The sequence below is a fragment of the Fundulus heteroclitus genome, chromosome 19 (assembly GCF_011125445.2).
Source record: "Fundulus heteroclitus isolate FHET01 chromosome 19, MU-UCD_Fhet_4.1, whole genome shotgun sequence".
In the NCBI taxonomy this organism is placed as follows: domain Eukaryota; kingdom Metazoa; phylum Chordata; class Actinopteri; order Cyprinodontiformes; family Fundulidae; genus Fundulus; species Fundulus heteroclitus.
In genome coordinates this window covers 25,926,908-25,944,069 of record NC_046379.1, presented here as the reverse complement: position 1 = coordinate 25,944,069, position 17,162 = coordinate 25,926,908, and the positions used below count along the sequence as shown (strand labels likewise).

The 17,162-nt window shown below is 45.9% G+C and overlaps 2 protein-coding genes and 1 long non-coding RNA gene across 8 annotated transcripts in view; all 3 read right to left on the bottom strand.

The window, feature by feature from the left end:
• Positions 1–1,591: 1,591 nt before the first annotated feature.
• exd2 (exonuclease 3'-5' domain containing 2) lies at positions 1,592–9,674 on the bottom strand. 2 transcript variants are annotated; one of them, XM_021308221.2, is made up of 10 exons: positions 9,567–9,674; positions 8,411–8,561; positions 7,883–8,329; positions 7,442–7,698; positions 7,229–7,355; positions 5,335–5,645; positions 5,146–5,252; positions 4,499–4,634; positions 4,033–4,401; positions 1,592–2,941 (listed from the first exon to the last, which is right to left on the bottom strand). In XM_021308221.2, the coding sequence occupies exons 3-10, from the start codon at positions 8,291–8,293 to the stop codon at positions 2,725–2,727; spliced, it is 1,935 nt and encodes a 644-aa protein (XP_021163896.2). In that variant the 5' UTR covers positions 8,294–8,329; positions 8,411–8,561; positions 9,567–9,674; the 3' UTR covers positions 1,592–2,724. The 2 variants fall into 2 exon arrangements, with proteins under 2 accessions (XP_021163896.2, XP_021163897.2); XM_021308222.2 differs by having other exon boundaries at positions 7,898–8,329.
• A 2,560-nt stretch (positions 9,675–12,234) lies between these two features.
• numb (NUMB endocytic adaptor protein) overlaps positions 12,235–17,162 on the bottom strand; it is a 59,996-nt gene continuing 55,068 nt past the window's right edge. For 2 of the 5 annotated variants that reach the window (XM_036150510.1, XM_036150512.1), the window contains 6 exons: positions 16,684–16,824; positions 16,299–16,503; positions 15,316–15,615; positions 14,604–14,747; positions 14,080–14,217; positions 12,235–13,353 (listed from right to left, as the gene is read on the bottom strand). In XM_036150510.1, the coding sequence (XP_036006403.1) occupies positions 12,596–13,353; positions 14,080–14,217; positions 14,604–14,747; positions 15,316–15,615; positions 16,299–16,503; positions 16,684–16,824 (1,686 nt within the window). In that variant the 3' untranslated portion in view covers positions 12,235–12,595. The remainder of the gene's footprint in view (positions 13,354–14,079; positions 14,218–14,603; positions 14,748–15,315; positions 15,616–16,298; positions 16,504–16,683; positions 16,825–17,162) is intronic. The other 3 variants (XM_036150511.1, XM_036150513.1, XM_036150514.1) reach the window with 2 other exon arrangements.
• LOC118566932 lies at positions 15,063–15,303 on the bottom strand. The gene is made up of 2 exons (XR_004933366.1): positions 15,180–15,303; positions 15,063–15,137 (listed from the first exon to the last, which is right to left on the bottom strand). It is a non-coding gene; the product is annotated as an uncharacterized LOC118566932 (long non-coding RNA).

Below are 17,162 nucleotides of genomic sequence, written 5' to 3'. Positions count from 1 at the left end.
TGTTTTTCTAGCTATTGCGTCATCTTGGTGTTAGGAAAAGAGACAACATCCAGACATTTGGGGCTAAACGGCTTTCTAACATTGTTTTCTTGGATTGTACGAGTCTTTGTGTGCGTGTTTAAATAGTCTTTTGTCACATTGAACAAAAGGAGTTTTAATATGCAGTAATTTAGTGTTGAAACTAAATGTACTAGTGTTGGTGGAGACATGGAGGACCCATAAAAGTTGTCTGTATGCTGAAGCTGAGGTCATGGCTATCTAGCCTGGTTTGGTAACGTTGGTAGATTTTGTGATAGGCAAAAGCTGCCCGCTTAAGCATTAGATTCCTTTTCTAAAGCGAATGGTGACTTGGAAAAGCATTTACACCCCTTGAACCTTTCCACATTTTGCCACGTTACAGCTTTAAACTTTAGCGTATTTACCCTGCAGCTCATGTGAACCATGTTTTTATTGTAATTACAGGCCTGTACCGTCTTTGCAGATCTAGCGACGGGAGATTTTCTGCCCCATTCTTAAACTGGACCATTCTAACACAGATGTTTGGTCTTAACCAATCCATTGTAGCTCAGTTGTATGGGTAGGGCTTAGTTGTGTTGGAGGGTTAACCTCCTCTAGTCTCCTACAGTTTTCCCAATAATTGACCGTCATCTGTGGTCTTACTGAAGAAAAGCATCCCCACAGCATGATGGTGCCACCACTATGTTTCAGCATGGGGATGGTGTGTTCTGAGTTATGATTCTCTGACACATGTAGCATTTTGCAAAAAAAAAACAAAAAAAAACAAATGGACCTTCCTTCTCGTCACTTTTTGTCCCCAGATTGTTCTCGGTAAATAAAAGGATCCTACTACATTTGCTATTATGCACCATCACGCATCAGTATCAGATAACGTCCAATAAAAAAAATATATAAAGGGGTCAATGAATACTTTTACAAGGCACCATAACTGGCAAAAGTTCATCGAAAGGAGCTTTCAGAATTAAAAGGCATGTTGGATGTCCTAGTGTCTCCACCTTCAACGGTTTCAGCAAAAATGCAGTAAAGATGTCAGTGTCTTTCACAACAGATTGCACTCTGTCACCGCTCAACTTCTTTTAAGGGGAATTCCTTTATTATTATTTTTAGCAAAGTATTTCCCAAAGTTCTGATTTATAATTGAAGGCCTCTCACAAACGAGAGAACGTCCACATTGACGGGAAACCCCCTTGAATGAAGCAGCCTCATGTGCCATGGTTACTGTCGCAGCGTCCAACGCTGCCCTTTAGAAACGTAGTCTGTGTGGATCATCGGATAAAAAGAGTTCTGCATGTTGAGCCATTTTATTTATTTGTAAATGTGCTTTATTCAGCGTTTCTGACTGAACTGTGAAAACCAGGGGAGCTCATAACTTTACACGTAACGTCAGATACAAAACATTCGACTAGCAGATTGTTCTGATGCCAAAATCAAGAGGCCTTAATTCAGCAGAACTAGATTGTAAAAAAATAAATAAAAAGAAATGTTGATAAAAAAAAAAAGGGTTCAACGAAAGACTCCTTTGACCTGAAACGAGTCATTCATATGAGAAATGTTAAGAAAACCACTTTTGTACTCATTTTTACAAGCTATTTATTAAACTGTGATTTTGTAAGAAATAAATGTGTCTGTCACCTTTTTTCAGACTTGATGAATGGGTGTGCAAAAACGAGAAAAAATAAAACCATGTTGATTATTACAAACAATTTTATTCTTTAATTTAGATTTCTTTTGGGGAGGGACATCTTCGACACTTTACACAGCAAAGTTCGTGATTTAAACTGTTTCTCAGATACTTCTATTAATTCACAATCCTCATAAAGACAGCCTTACAAAAAAGGAGGGGTTCAGTTTAATGGGGTTACATCGAGAAAGAGTTGGCACCCGTTTACTGAGCTGTTTGACTTATGGAAAAATAACGACGTCGTGCTGAAACTGCGGTAAACTGATGAACCGTCTCGTCCCGATGCGCCGATAAGTATCCGACCAGGGAGGAGGAGGGGGGTTTAAGAGGCCCACTAAAACATGAGCCATGACGATGTCCCCCCCCAACCACCCCGACCATCAGAGACTCGGCAGCAGGACGGAAACATCCAGAGCTTAAATGATCAACCGATAGGTGCCGGGCTTTGATCTGCTTGCACTCATCTCTCCCTGCAAAAAGTCGGAAAAACAACAAACCCAAACGCATCGAGACCAAACTTATCTAGCAGAAAAAAAAAAAAAAAAAAAAAGGAACAGCTAAATATTGTTTGATTTCAAGGCGTCTGAAGGAATCTTGCCTCTCTTCTATTGACCTAAAACAGACAATAGATTACAAAAAAAGGGAAAAACAGGGGCGGAGGAGTGCCAAATACATCATAACCAACCATCCTCCAGACTGAGGAAAGGACCGAGCTGCTCGCCTGCATGGGGGGAAAGGACTCACTTATTAACTGGACGGGAAATTAAGAGCAGGCAGCAGCAGCTTTTATTCTAAAAATCCCATCATGATTTTCTTTTCTTTTTTTTTTTTATATCTCAAAAGATTTTCATAAATAAATAGTTAAAAAAAACATCCACAACATCCACCATGACACTGGCAGGTTAGCGTAATTTCAGATTGTTGGATTTCTTCACCACAGGTTTAGGAATGTCCCTCTGTCTGTCACAGAGGGGAGGGGGGGGGTCTTTAGAGTTGGGGGTGAGCGGCCGCTCGTGCCGCTCTGGTCAGTTGAGTTTGATGGGCAGGTCCTCTCCGTATTTGCGGAGGAACTTGCTGTGGTTGTGGTCCACGGACCACAGAGGAGGGAGGTGGCGAGGCTGCATGGCGGTGAGGAAGTGCTGCCTCCAGCGCCGCTCCAGCTCCATGAGGCCCCGCAGGCCCCGCTCGGCGTGAGCGCGCACCACCTTCAGGCCGTGAGGTATGTAGGCCTCATTTAGGATCCTTCAAGAGAGAGGAGCGGGTAAGAAAGCCACAACCGAGCGCATGTGTGATGAACTCGTGACCACTGGCAGACAAAGTGTATTTAATGCAGACCAATTAGCCCCTTAACTAAACTTGAACTTTTTTTTTTGCATAGAAAGGGCAAGACTTTGAGATTTTATTTTTAAGACGATGGGAGTCTGAAGGCTGAGCTTTATTCATTTTTAATCACAGCTTTAGGCCCACAAGGAATTAAAACCCCACTAATGTGATAAAGAAGCGCTTTGCTGAGCTTTAATTCAAAAGGCTAACAATTCCCTTTTCTATTACCGATTGAGTTTCATCTGTAATATTCAATTTGAACTATAAAAGACGACATCTATATACCTTTCTTTGAATGGGAAGAAACTACATTTTTCCATATAAAGTTTAGCACCATCTGTAACGTGGAAACCACTTTTGAGACCTATGAAATACTGGCATCTTAAGAAAAATAAAACCCTGTAATCCTTATTAAGAAGGTCCATGACTTCTACCAATAATCCAACCATATAAAACCTAAATTCCTTGAAAATATCTGCTAGCTTTATTTTATAAATACATTTCTAATTTTTGCTAAATCAAGCTAACTGGGAATCTTAATCTTTTGGTTTCCTTGTTGAAGTTTGAAAAAGTGTGATGTTTAGTATGAAGAGTATCTCAAAAGTTTACTTTGAAATTCCAACTTAAGCCTTTTCCTGTAGGGGGCTAACTCCTACATGCAGTCTTTGATTGCCATGGCGATTCCCGCCTTCTTTGGGCAGAGCGCGAGAAACGGCCAACGAGGCACCAAAACCATTTTGCCGCTGCTAAGGTCCAATCAAATGAGTGCTGTTCGACCGCCATGACTGGTTTTAGATGCCGCTTTTAAAAACTCTTAGTTTCTATTTTTAAGCTTATCAAATACTGTTTTAACGCTAACTTTTCACAAAAAAAGGTATTAGCAATTAGAAGCTTCATCCTGGTGATCACTAAAACTAATATGCGTTTCATCCCTAAACCGGAGTCTGCACCACTTCCTGCTTGCGTTACACAGATTACGTCCCTGAGACGTTGATAATGAGCAGAATCACCTCGTCTCCAGGCTGGCAGCCTCCTGCAGCGCCTCGTCCGTCAGCTCCTGCTCCTCGTTCATGTTCATGTAGTTCTTGATCAGCGCCTGCAGCTCCTCCCGCCGCTGCGCCGGCAGCCCGTCCTTGGCGCTGAGCAGCGCCCGGGCCGCCGAGCGAACCCGCCGGCGGGCCGAGTCCTCCAGCAGCCGGACTCCTTCCTCGCAGCCTTGAGGGGCGGCGAATTCGTCGGCCAGCTGCTGCTTCAGGAAGCTGTCGTGCACGTTGGAGGCCGCGTGGCAGCCCGTGCAGAGCAGCAGGATGTCATGGGAGTTGTGGTCTTTCATCTCCGTGGGGAAATGTCGCCTGTACTCGTGTGGTACGATGTTTTTCCTGCCGGGCCGGGGCGGGTTGAACACAAATTTCACAAATTTAATAGGAAAAAGAGAAATTCCTGAGAAGTAACGCGCAGGATGTAAAGCGGTCAAACCTGATGTAGGAATCTGCTACCCCACAGACGACACAGAGGTTTTCCTTGGCGGTCAGGTAGTAGTCCTGCTTGGAGTCAGGACGCCCCGACGGCTCAAAGAGCAGCCTCACGATGAAGGGATCTTCGCTCTGCAGCACTGCAATTTACAGCAATATTTAGATAACCAGACAGAAAAAGCTCATTTGACAAGAAATGCAACAGAATAACTCATTTAATGAGAATAAATGTGGGAACTCTTTCCACGTATCGCCTAATTCAAACACTAAGTGGAACATGCAACCACCAGGATGGGAGGTGGGCATCGGTGGTCAATGTTGTAAACCGTGTAAAATAAACCAAGTCTACTGATTTTTATTGGCAAGAGGTTTGAAAACCCCTGGATCACTTTCCTTCTGCCTCACATTTACACGACATTTAGTGTTTAGTGGTCGATCACAGAAATTCCTAATAAATATGATGAAGCATGTGATTGAAGTGTCAAAACATGAAAAAATTCTACTGGACTATAAAATAATTATATGAGGGCCTTGAAGGTGCAGCAAAAACACAAAATATGCAACTTTTAGGGCAAGTTTGTCGCTGAATGAACAGGAAATACAAAGAAGGACGTATTCTGCTACCCTCTACAGGTTTAAAAGTGGCTTTACCTCCGATTCCTTTGTCCAGGTACCACTTGGCTTTCTTCTTGTCACACGTACAGAGAGGTTGGCCATCAGGTGCGTACAGGAAGCAGTTGTCGTAGAGAGGAGACTTCCTGCGACAGGCGGAAGCAGCAGCTTTTAAAACTCCAACAGCGAGGACGGACTGAAAACCAAAGAGTCTCCGTCTGGTCTCACCTGGCGGAATAGCCGACACCCAGCGGTTTCCTCTTGTGGTTGTTTCGAGGGTCTGGGACTTGTTGATCTCCAGACTCTGGGCTTTCGCACGCTGCCGGCTTGCGCGCCCTCCGCCTCCTCTCTCCTTCCTGCGCCCCGTCGTCTCCGTCTCCCCGGCCCCTGAAGGGGACGTCCACCAGGCCCTGGCAGCGGGACGCCAGCTCCGCGTAGGAGCTGCCGCTGGGAAAGGCGGGACCGGCGTCCGTCTGGAGGCCGAGGAGATCGACGAAGAGCGCAATAGAAATCTGAGCGTCTCTGGCAGCGTACGTCATCTGGAGGAAGCAGAGAGGTGGGTGAGGCCGCTGCAGTGAACGCCGGGTACCCCTCGTCTGGTCTGCGTTGCTGTAATCATTACTTTGAAACCTAATTTAAACCTTTTTCATTTTATTCTTAACACCACTGTCAACGGTCGATATCAGACACTTCTTCAATAAAAAGCGCGTTCATGCTAAATTAGCCTGAGCTAGCGCGTTACCCTTCTTCCTGTTTTAAATTAAATCGTTAACAGCGAATCATGAGGAGAGCCCTGGTTGGTTACTGGAAGCGAGGGAATAAACGCCGACCTGACGTGGCCACGGGGAGAAATAACTCGTTAATTTAACTGAGTGGCGACAGACTGAGTGAAAGTTTTTCTCAGATGTTTGAGCTGCTGAACTTTTTGGTTCACATAAATCCAAAGAAAACTTTTGACCAGCGCTACTTTCATTCATGCCATCTGTGACCAGTATGGGATGTTTTTTCAAACATTAAACCTATGGAGCATCAACAAACCTCAGACTGGCAGATGTCCGCTTCACAAAGACCCGCCCTTCTCTCGGATTGGCTAATATCCCAGCTCTGCCAGGTTTCATTGGTTGAGAGCAGCTTCAGTTTAAAACCTCAAATACGTCTGAATGGACCCGCAAAAAAAAATATCAAAGTGGATGTATTTTTTCTTCTCATTTTCCAATTGAGGAAAACTTTAACCCATGATACAAGTGAGATACGCACGCCTCATTCAGGATCCTTGAAGAGGAACGGGAAGCGGGTAAGAAAGCAAGAACCGAGGCCTGTGCGTGATGAACTGGTGACCGCGATCGGACAAAGTGTATTTAATGCGAGAGCCTTTAGCCCTTTACCTAAACTTTAACATTTTTGTTCCGGAGCTACAAAGATTCCTGAGAATCTGTTGCATGTGCCTGCTCCTTAGGATCTTGATTTATCATAAACAATCTTCCCCTCTTGTAATCAGAGGTGAAAGTAAAGGAGTGACTAAAGAATAGAAAATGTTGGTTGCTACTGTCAAGTCTACTTATTATAATTTAAGTCAAGCCAGAAGTTGAGGCTGATGGGATTTAAGTGCGACTTAAATCCCAATCTCAGTTACCGGGCAGGAGGGACACAAAGACTCATGATACGTCTGCAGTTCATTTGGCCTGTGCCAAAGTGAGATGGAGAGTAAAATGTCCAGCAGACAACAGGAAGGCATTACGGCAAACCTGCTCTCTGTTACAAAACATTGTACATTTTAAAGGGTTGGCATCTATTAGGAAAATGTCAAACGTTACAGGATCTGCACTCTTAAAGAAAAACAAACTACAGGGACCCCCATAGAGATCAAACTAACCACGCTGATAATCAATACAAGCTACAGCCAGTTTAAGAAAACTCCACACTCACTTCATCTTTGGTTTGGAAACGGTAACGGCATTTTACAGTGACTGCTTTCTGCTGTTTAGTGCGACGTCTCCCCTCTAACAACACACACATGTCATGACTGCTGGCAGCCGGATGGATGCTGCCGTTGCATCTTGTACCTCTTCGTCTCTCATTTCAGAAAATTTCTTGAAATGCGCTCAAAGCAGCGGCTCGTTACCTGCTCCAGTGTTAACTGATCTGCTTCCCAGTCGCTGCAGCGCAACTCCAGAGATTTATCCAGAGACACGTTCAACAGATCTGCAGCCAAGGACTTCAGACTGAGGCCGTTACTGACCGAGGACCGCCTGAAAGCAGGAGTCGTGTTATAAGCACGGGGTTTGCTGTCCAATTCACAACTATCACCACTGACAGGACTTCTCTTCAGCCACACCTCTGCCTCAAGGCGACGTAGCGCAGGTCGACTGTAGAGGCCAGGGACAGGCCGTAGTCGCGCGTCAGCCGCCTCCCGTCGTCATAGCAACCCACTCCAACTTTCAAAATGTGTGGATCCCTGAGGACGTCCACGAAGCTCGGCGGGAACGGCTGCTGGCCGCCGCGAAACGTCAGCAGCCTCACCAGAACGCACAGACCCGAGTACGTGGCCATCTGCAGCAGCGAGACCGCGGAGGCTCGGCCCTTTACCGACACCTGCAAGGAGAGAAGGGGGGGGCGGGGTCAGACGAGGATAATCCACCGGAAACAGACAGTCCTGAAAAAGGAAAAGTCCACCAGTGCCTTTCCTCTACTGCTGCGATGCGAGAGAGCTGAACTTCCAGGTGGAGTTTTCCCTTTTTTTGGACTGTGTGAAAAGCATGCAAAAGGTATTCCTTACGCCTTCGGTCTTTACCCATTCACAGTCAAGCCCCAGCACGGGGAACACCGACAGCTCCTTCTGCATCAGCGGCCACATCCGCTGCCAATCGTCTTCGGAGCCGACCATGACCGGCGTCACCGCCAGCAGCTGGTCACAGGACGGGATCCGGACGGGAGGCGGCGCCTTGGGGGTCCGACACTCGGCGGTCGTAAGCTCCTCGTCAGCCAGACGCGGCACCGGGATGTGTTGACCCTCCGCGGCAGCCGGATCCCGTTCGACGGGACACGGAGCGGCCACCGGATCCGCCGCCTTCTGGACAGAAGACGGCTTCCTCCGTTTTGTGCGATAGACGTGCCATATGAGCAGCCCTCCAAAGGCCGCCCCCAGTACTGTGGTTATGACCGCGGTTAAAGGCCCTCGGTGAGACATGTTGACTCCGATTTAAACAGGCTGGAAAGTGCAAACCTAGGAGGGGAAAGAAGAAACGGGAGTTTTAGACAGTGAGCTGATCTGGAAGGAGGCATCCACCGGTTTATAATGTCTTACCTTCCTTTTGATCAGTGAATTCCCATTAAGTCCTCGTTTCTGTTACCTTAACTGGCTCGGTGCATCTCTGCGTAAAGAAAGCAACGTCCTCCTTTCACAGGTCAGCCTCAATGGCTCTGTTCAGAGCTGGTACCAACACGCGCGCTGACCGCTGCAGGCAGAGAAGCCCAACAACCAACGATCAGAACTGCCTTTAAAATCCGGCCAGAGGGATCGGCTCACAGTTGTCCCGCTTTTACACGCTAATAAACACGTCAGCCTTTCATGCAGTGGCCATCCACAGGTCTACACCTCAGCATTCAGTCACTTTAACAGGGAGACTATACACACACACACATCAACCAGGTTGACGATCCCCAGTCATGATGGATGCAACACTTATGTGGATCTTATTTAAAAACTCACAAACATTTTCCCCCTTTGACTTCACGTTTTAGAGCCCCAGTTTTAAAGGATCTTTGCTTTAATATGGGACAATCCAGTGCAGCAATCTTAACGATTGACCTCATCTAATGTGAACTCAGTGCAAAAATAAAAACGCATCGCTATAAGCACTTTGTGGTTTGACAATATAATAAAAGCATGTCTGCATTGTACACGTCACCGTGTACAATGCAGACATGGTTTGACCGGGTCAAGTCCTGCAAGTACAGCTGGGCATTTCATTTGACAACTCCGTTAAATGTTACATTTTCAAAATAAAAGCCTTAAAATCTCTTGAGTGTTCACACATTGCAAAAAACAGTCTTATAAAAAGTCTGTAGGCGGTGCAGAAGCGCTCAGTATGGGTTGGACCCTGCCAAGCATTAAGACCCAGACATCCCAGCTTCAATGAAATCGCCTCTGTTTACTCCAGCGCTGAAGCTAATAGAAAACAAGCAGCCAACCAGCAGCAGCTCTGTGGCGTCGACGCTGCTGCCACTCCGCTTTAAGCTCGCATGCAAGTTAAATGCACGAAAGCCTACAGAGTAACTCGACAGCGTTCCCTGCGTTTCATTTTCCTATCGCGTTAACACCAGGTTAAAGTGGTTAGCGTCAACAGCTAACCCGGTAAACTAGCTTCCTCCTCAGCAGCTCGCTGCACTTCGCCTGACTGCGGCGGCGAGGAATTTGCTTTACAAGGCAACGGGGTACCGCGACTGGTGGCCAGCCTTACCTTTATGTCTCTAGCTAGCAGGACGCCCCTTTCACGTGCATGTAAAGCTGTTCGCTGCGCTGCCGAGCCATTTCTTCTGAGCTGCATTTATAACTGCACAGCGTCAGCGGGGCGCAGCGCCGCAGCTAGCGCCCCCTGCTGGAGGGATGAACGACCGGGGAAACAAAAACACCAGTAGGGCCACGTTACAAAAAAAAAGTTAATAATATAAAATAGGACATCTACTCTTTACAGCATGCTTGGTTGTCATTTATTCATACCTCCAATAAGATTAAATTGTTACAAATACATCCGCGTTTCAGCTTGAACGTCCAGGGTTAGGAATACGTCTGGGGTTAAAGTCAGAGTATACCACAAGTAAAAGAAGTTCATAAGAACAAAATAAAGCACTCAAACCACATGCCCCTTGTGGTTTAGTTATTGCAAAAACAAATACTGAAATAATGAAAACATTTCCATTAGATGTAAAGGACCATGCAGAACTCTCCGACATTAAACTTTTTTCCCCACATCTCTTAACATGAAATGTGCTGGGGGAAAACCACTGCAGAATCACCACCACCACAGCAAAGCACGGTGGTGTTCACACAGTGCATCCCATCTGACTGGGTTTGTGCGATTTTGTAAAGAAATATTTGTTGACATTTGTATGCACAAAGCTGGTACAAAAAAAACAATATCTCATCCCCACCTTCATTGCAAAAAGGGACCTAAAAGTAAGTCAAATTTTGTGGAAATTAGTTTGTCCTTGATTTAAGCAGGTAAATAAGATTATCTGCCAATGGAATAACATTTTTGCAATTAAAACACAAACAAGTCACGATCATCTCATTTCAAGCGCAGTATATCTAATCTTATTTTAGGGGTATATTGCACGGTTTTAATAATACTCACCTGTACACTGAATCGCACACTGTCTATTTCCCCTGCATTGTTTACATTTCAATTGTTTACATAAATCGCTGCTGCACTTATCTGGGAATTTACTGCAATTTACTGTGATTTTTCAAGCTGTATGCAAACGAAATTTCGTTCTGTACGCACTTTGTGCATACAAAATGACAAAGTTGTCTAAGTCTAAGTCTAGAAAATACTCATTCTATAGGCAATTAATCTTACTTACCTGCTCAAATCAACGACGGTTACATTCATTACAAGAACATTTTTACTTACTTTTAGTTCCTTTTTTTGCAGTGTTGAAGCACGGTGATTGCAGCATGCTGTAGGGATGCAATTTGCGAAGAAAAAAAAAGCAGTGTAGAAGGGCAAAGCTGGTAGAGACAATCACCAAAAGAGTGAAACATGGAAGTCCTAGAGGTATATGCACACAACTTTTGAAACTTTTATTTGAAAAAAAAAAAAAAAAAAAGAAGAAGACAAAAATCATGTTTCTTCACCATCACGTGCTACTTTGTGTTGGTCTAATAAGACACATGTGGTGGTAATGTGACAAAACGCGAACAGATTTAACGTGCAGGACTACTGTTACAAGGCACTGAATGGGAATAAATCAGAAACACAGACTGCATTTTTTTTTTCTATCACCATAAATTTATTCAACCCATTAGCTTCATCTTTTCTCCAGAGCTGGATTAAAGAAATGAAATACTTACAAAATGGAAAAAAAATATATAGATCAGAGAATTGATCATATCCGCAGGTTTGATTAAAAAACAAAATAAAAACACAATAGAGAAAAATCAGATAGTGAGGAGGAAACCATTTATGTTTTTTTCTCCCAGCAGGGTTCTTGCCGCCCATCAGAGCCACAGGAGGCTAACGGAAACCAGGGCAGAACAGCATGCAGCTTTTCAGCTGCCCAAACCCATGTTAATCAAGCTCATCTGTGAGGTCAAATGATTCGGTTTAGTGCATGTGCAAAATAATAATAATTAAAAAAAGAACATACAAATCAACTACATAATAAAATCCCCCAGGAGGACATGGTAAAACAGGACTGTGTCATCCTATGTTGTTAAATAATAATAATAATATAAAACAAGATTGGTACTAGAAAAAAAAAGGACCAAAAAAAGTTCTAATTTGTACTAAACCATAAAAAAAAAAACAAAAAAAAAAAAAACAACTCAGGACAGGTAAGAGAGAGGCAACCATACAGGCACCACCACCATGGTCAAGTCCAAACTGATTGTTGCTGCAGAGATACCCTATTTCACGGTGAGATATTTTTCATTCACGTGATGCAAGAAACAGCATCGAGATTTTTATGTCAAAAAAAAAAAAGAAAAGAAAAAAAGAAACCAAACAAAAAACGCACACACTCAAAGCAGCAATCCCTTCACAAAAATCTCTTTACATCACATTAAAAATGTGCACTGCTGTGAGCTGTGTACAGTATAGATTCTTTAGATATATATATATATATATATATATATTTGCATTTATGTATAATCTACATGATCATTACTTGTATACATAAACATTGTAACTATCCCGTGCCTTTGGCAAGATTACTTACAACTCTTCTGTTAGATTCCAAAGCTATTTAAAATATAGTTGCTGCATAAAAATAAAAGATTTTGGCATCATCTCACTCTCCTCTTCTGATTGGGTAGCTTTTAAGGAGCACTTCTCATCAGGAAGTGGCGTTTTCTCAGTGCTGCAGCCCTTCTGCCAGGCTGAGGGAGGTCCCGTCCTGCCATCGGGGGGGGGGGGGGGGGGGGCCTCAACAAGCGTAGCTAGGCAGCGGATGGGGGGGGGGGGGGTTGTTTCGACAGGGATTCGCCACAGGGTAGTGATAACCTTGCGCGCCAGAGCACAAACAAAGCAATACAGTAAATACAAACAAAATGCCTGAGGAGCTGGAAATCTATTCTTAGCAACCTGCTTCGTTCTCATTTCTGCCTCTTGTTGCTGAGCGAGGTTCCTTCGGACCCCCCCTCCCAGTTTTAGTCGCCCCCCCCGCTGAGTGTGTCCATTAAAACCCAGGAGGAAGGCAGGACGACTCTCCCATCTGCCTTCTAGCCATTAAGTCCCCGTTGCCCAGTGCTTTCTAACCTGCACAGTGTTCAGAGCTGGATCTCAAATGTCTTTTGCAGCTCGGTGGAGAAGGGGTTTGTGGGGGAGGGGGTGGTGCGCTGGTGCGGGCGGTTCTCCAGGGCGGCCCACTGGGCTTCAAAAGCATCTTCCTGCTGCGCTGGCGCAGACTGGACGTACGGAGAAGGCGAAGCGACTTGGGACGAGGCCGCCCAGCCGTCGGCGCCGTTGAAGGCGGCCCGGCCGTTGGCGGGCTGCAGGGGGGCGGGGCTTACCTCCGCGGGCAGCGGGGGCTTCATGTACGGGGAAATGTTATGGATGGCCTGAGCATCAGTCTGTGGCGTTGTGGAGGCCGGAACTGGAAAAGGCTGGGGATGGGTGGCGGAGCCAAAGACATTAGCCACCATCTGGGAAGGAGTTATGCCGAACACCTGGACGCCGGGCTGAGGAAACGGCAGCCCGTTGGACACTGGGTAGGAGGCCGGCGCCTGGGCGTGGAAAGTGGGCTGGCGGGGGGGCACCATGGGGACAGTAGGGGGTAGGGAAGGGATGAAGGGCACCGGCGGGACGACAGAGACGGAGGCCATTGGCATCTGCGCCGGAGCGGCAAACAGCTGGGGGGGAGGCGTGCCTCCTGCAGGGATTGGTTTAGACTGCGGCGCTCGGACAGATTTGGTGACTTCTTCCAGCCAGCGGTCGGCTTCCGATGATGATCGTTTGTGAGCGGACGAGGCTGGAGAGCCGGTGGGCGGGGCTACTATCACTGGTGTCGTCGATGGCCAGTCCGCTCCTGCATTAACGAAGAGACACAATCAGTGATAACGTCATTGATATTAAGCAGAGCTACAATAGTTTCCCCCAATTGATCACTTTCCATGTTCAAACTTCACTACTTCATCTTTTAGAGTTTGTCTCCACCGTCCGTGCGTATCTAGAGACTGACGTTTTGCCCTTTCTTTTGTGTGAATTAGCTCAAGCTCAGTCCAGCTGGATGGAAAAAGTCTGGTAACAACAACTTTCAAGTCTGGTGAAGTAATCCCTCCTACAGCATGGTGCATGGTGTTGCCCCCACCATGACATGCAGAGTTAGAGTTATCAGAGCACCTTCCACATCTTTTCTCTGTCCCCTACATCAGCGGCCCTAAAACTGGGATCCCCGGACCCTCAGGGGTCCATGAACCACGGGTTGGGGGTCCGTGAAACGCATGTTGTCGGCCCTGAGGAGGCGCTGCTCAGGATGCGTCGGGGTTGAGCTAAGTAACACAGTGGACAAATATTTAACTTCGTCCACTTAAGGTAAAAGCCAAATCAGCTAAAATTAGGAAGAATGACCACAGTTACATTGAGTTTGGCTTTATCGAGAATGAGGATCTAATCTCCACCAAATCTCTGATAAGGGGTTGTGAATAAATATGAACTGTACTCAATCTGCTTGTGATCAGATAACCCAGAATGAACAGACACGGGACCCTAAATCTATAAAAAAAAAAGTCAGGTTCCCTGCAGAGCTGCTTACCTGGGTGGGCTGAAACCGGGGGCCCTGCTGGGTTTGTAGCCCAGGGGTTAGTCTCTCGAGCAGGCAGAGCAGGGTGCAGCACTGGGGGGATGGCGGCGGTGGCGGTGGCAACAGAGAAGGCAGGCATGGTGCCGTTTACTAAAGCAAATAAGAGACAAAAGCTAATGCAAGCTCTGAAAGATGGGGGTGTTTTGTCAGACATGCGATGTTGCCATGCTGTTAATAGGTAGCCTTAAGTGTTAAACAACCTCTTTAACATAAGCGCGAGAAACGTTATAGAATGTTATCGAGGGAAATAAATGAGGCAGGCATTACAGCAGTAGTTAGATGTAAACCATCACAACAGTCTGATCAACCAAAAGTTGACTGTTCATATCATAACCTGAACAGACTGATCGTTTTAATCTGATTTTCACTCAAACTGTTACTATTAGCTCTCTCCTTGAAGGATTGTAGAGCCTGAAAAACCTGAATACAAGGCAGGGCGTCTGCCAACGCCCACAGCAGATGTTCTCAGGTCGTACCTGGGGCCACTGGAGACTGTGGGGAGGACGCTGGTTTGGGCATCGGAGCGGAAGAGAACGGGTCCTCCGGGGGTCCGCTGAAAGCGCTGGCGATCTGAGTGCACAGCGAACTGATGCTGTCACCTTCTCCCTCCACCTCAGGGACTGCAGGGAAAGGTTTCACAGAAGCAAGAGTTCACACACCTGCACAGGTAGACAAATGAACTGCACTCTGTGGAAAGGTAATACAGTATTGTGTTCCTTTCCAAATACAGAAAAAAATACAGAAAAGGGCTTAATGTTTAATGAATTTTGACCCACGACCTTTAATGAACTCTGTTGAATTTCTGTTTTCCAAACGTATATCAGTGATACATTTTGAAGCTAATAAATAGGTGTTTCTGTCTGTCTGTATGCAGCCGTCATGCTCCAGTAGGTCCCTCCTGATAGCAGGAATTAACACATCGCTTGTTTTTTTAAATGTTTTGGATCATTAAGACCAACAGGAGATGCATTCTCAGTGTTCTGGCCGAGTCCATTAAAGTTCTTTAAAACCTCCAAGAGTTCAGGACGCCTTGCACTCTGACACTTGGTGACCTCAACATGCCCCTCTTTGCTGCAGCTTAAACGCAGAGCTTTTGTTGCTGTTTGAGTTTTTTGCCACTCTTTTACCCACTGTGTATGGAGCCTTTATAATACTGCAATTTCTTTATAAGGTGCCTTAAACCATCACCTGTGTTTTTTATCGGGAAGTCCGACTTTCGCTGCATGGTGGAGGGCAGCTCATTCATGCGCAGCGACATCTGCCGTTTGAAGGGAGAGGTCTTCTGGCTGAGGGCCGGGAAGCCTCTGAAGGAGCCCTGCCGGGCGAGCGCCTCGGCCGGCGCGTGCCTGCGGGGTATCACCTGAGGTCCCAGCGCCACCACCGACAGAGGCGGGGAGGACGAGGGGGACGGGGAGCCTCCCGGCTGGTGCACCGCAGAGTTCGTCACGCTGTTGGCAGAGTTCCCGGCGACCTTCACGTCCGTCTCTGCTGGTAAAGGAAGGTGACAGTGAGGCAATAAGTAGCTGAAGACCCAAGAGATTTGCTGGTGAAGATTCTCAGTCATCCAGGTCATGATCATTCAAAAAAAAAAAAAAAAAGTTAAAAACAAAACTGGACTTTTTTCGAGAAGTTTGAAGATGTTTCCCTTCCTATCCATAAAGCTTTCTCAATTCAAATGTCTGGAATAGTGTGGAGTTCCAAGCTTTATATTATTGCCCAAAAAACGTTGCTCTGGCTTAGATAACATGCAAATTAAACTGAAACTGGTTCACCCCTTAGCAACGGGGAGTTGTTAGGATCATTGTTGGCCTGCAAAACGTTGTCAAACTTCGGAAAAAAAGTCCAGTTTTGTTTTTTAAAAATTTTTTGGAACCCAAAAGATTTATATTAAAGCCAACTGACAAGTTTCCTAAAAAAAAATTAATTCTTTAAATAAATAAATGAATAACTAACCCACTAATATTTACTCCATCCATCTATTATCTATACCCGCTTAATCCCCACTGAGATGTGGGACTTATTAGTGTACTGCAATACACAAACAACTGGTAAACACCCATTTTAATTAGGCAAGGTACCCACATATTATCAATGTCAGAATTACATACTTGATGAGACCCCCCCCCCACCCCAATCTACCGGTCCAAATCCCCGACCATAAAAGTCCACACCTTTTCTAGCATCCTGCAATTGCCTCATGACTTCTTCTCTCTCCGCAGCCTCTGTTGCTGTGGTAACGCGGAATGAGCCTTCCCGGGTAAAAGTGGTTCTGTTGGCGTCGAAGGTTGCCGTGACGCCACACTCCTTCTCCCGCTTCTGTTTCCTCTCCAGACACGCAGCAAAGGCACAGCCCACAGCGTGGCTGAGCCGCTCTCCCTGCCGGGGACGAGACAGACAGTTCACGGTCTCTGGTAGACACGACAACCCTCGGGAGAAGCCAAAAACACGGCTGCTTATTTCACAAGATGACAGCTCAGACCCCTGGGGGACGGCTCAGGCCTTGCTCCTCTAAAGCACCGTGAACAGGAAGATTACGGCGGCCGAAGCGCTTCTTACTGAGTCTTTGATGGCCATGAAACAGTGGCAGATCCAGCGGCGCGTGGTGCCATCCCTGCAGATGTACGAGAACGCCCTCTCAAAGTTCCTGTCTGGAGCACAGAACGAAACCTTCTCTATTGTCTGATCCAGAATCAGGTCCTGCAGGAAGCAGTTTCTATCATGAGCATGGGCATGGCACATCAAACACACATCAAAACATGAGCTGAAGGGTTAAACGGAGACTCCTCTGATGATCAGAGCTTTAAATGGACTAGCATTGGCCTGATCTAGGTCCTAGAACTACAAATGACTAATACGTACGTATAAAGAGACATGCAAAATGTTTAACACAGAATGTTTATGCTTGTCTTTTGGTTTTTCACATAGAATAGAAAATGCAGCTTAAGACAACTTTTGGTTCTGTAATTATACCTAATGAGACATTTCTTTCATTAAAAATGCACAAAAAGGTTAGCCAAATAAAGAAATTAACATTG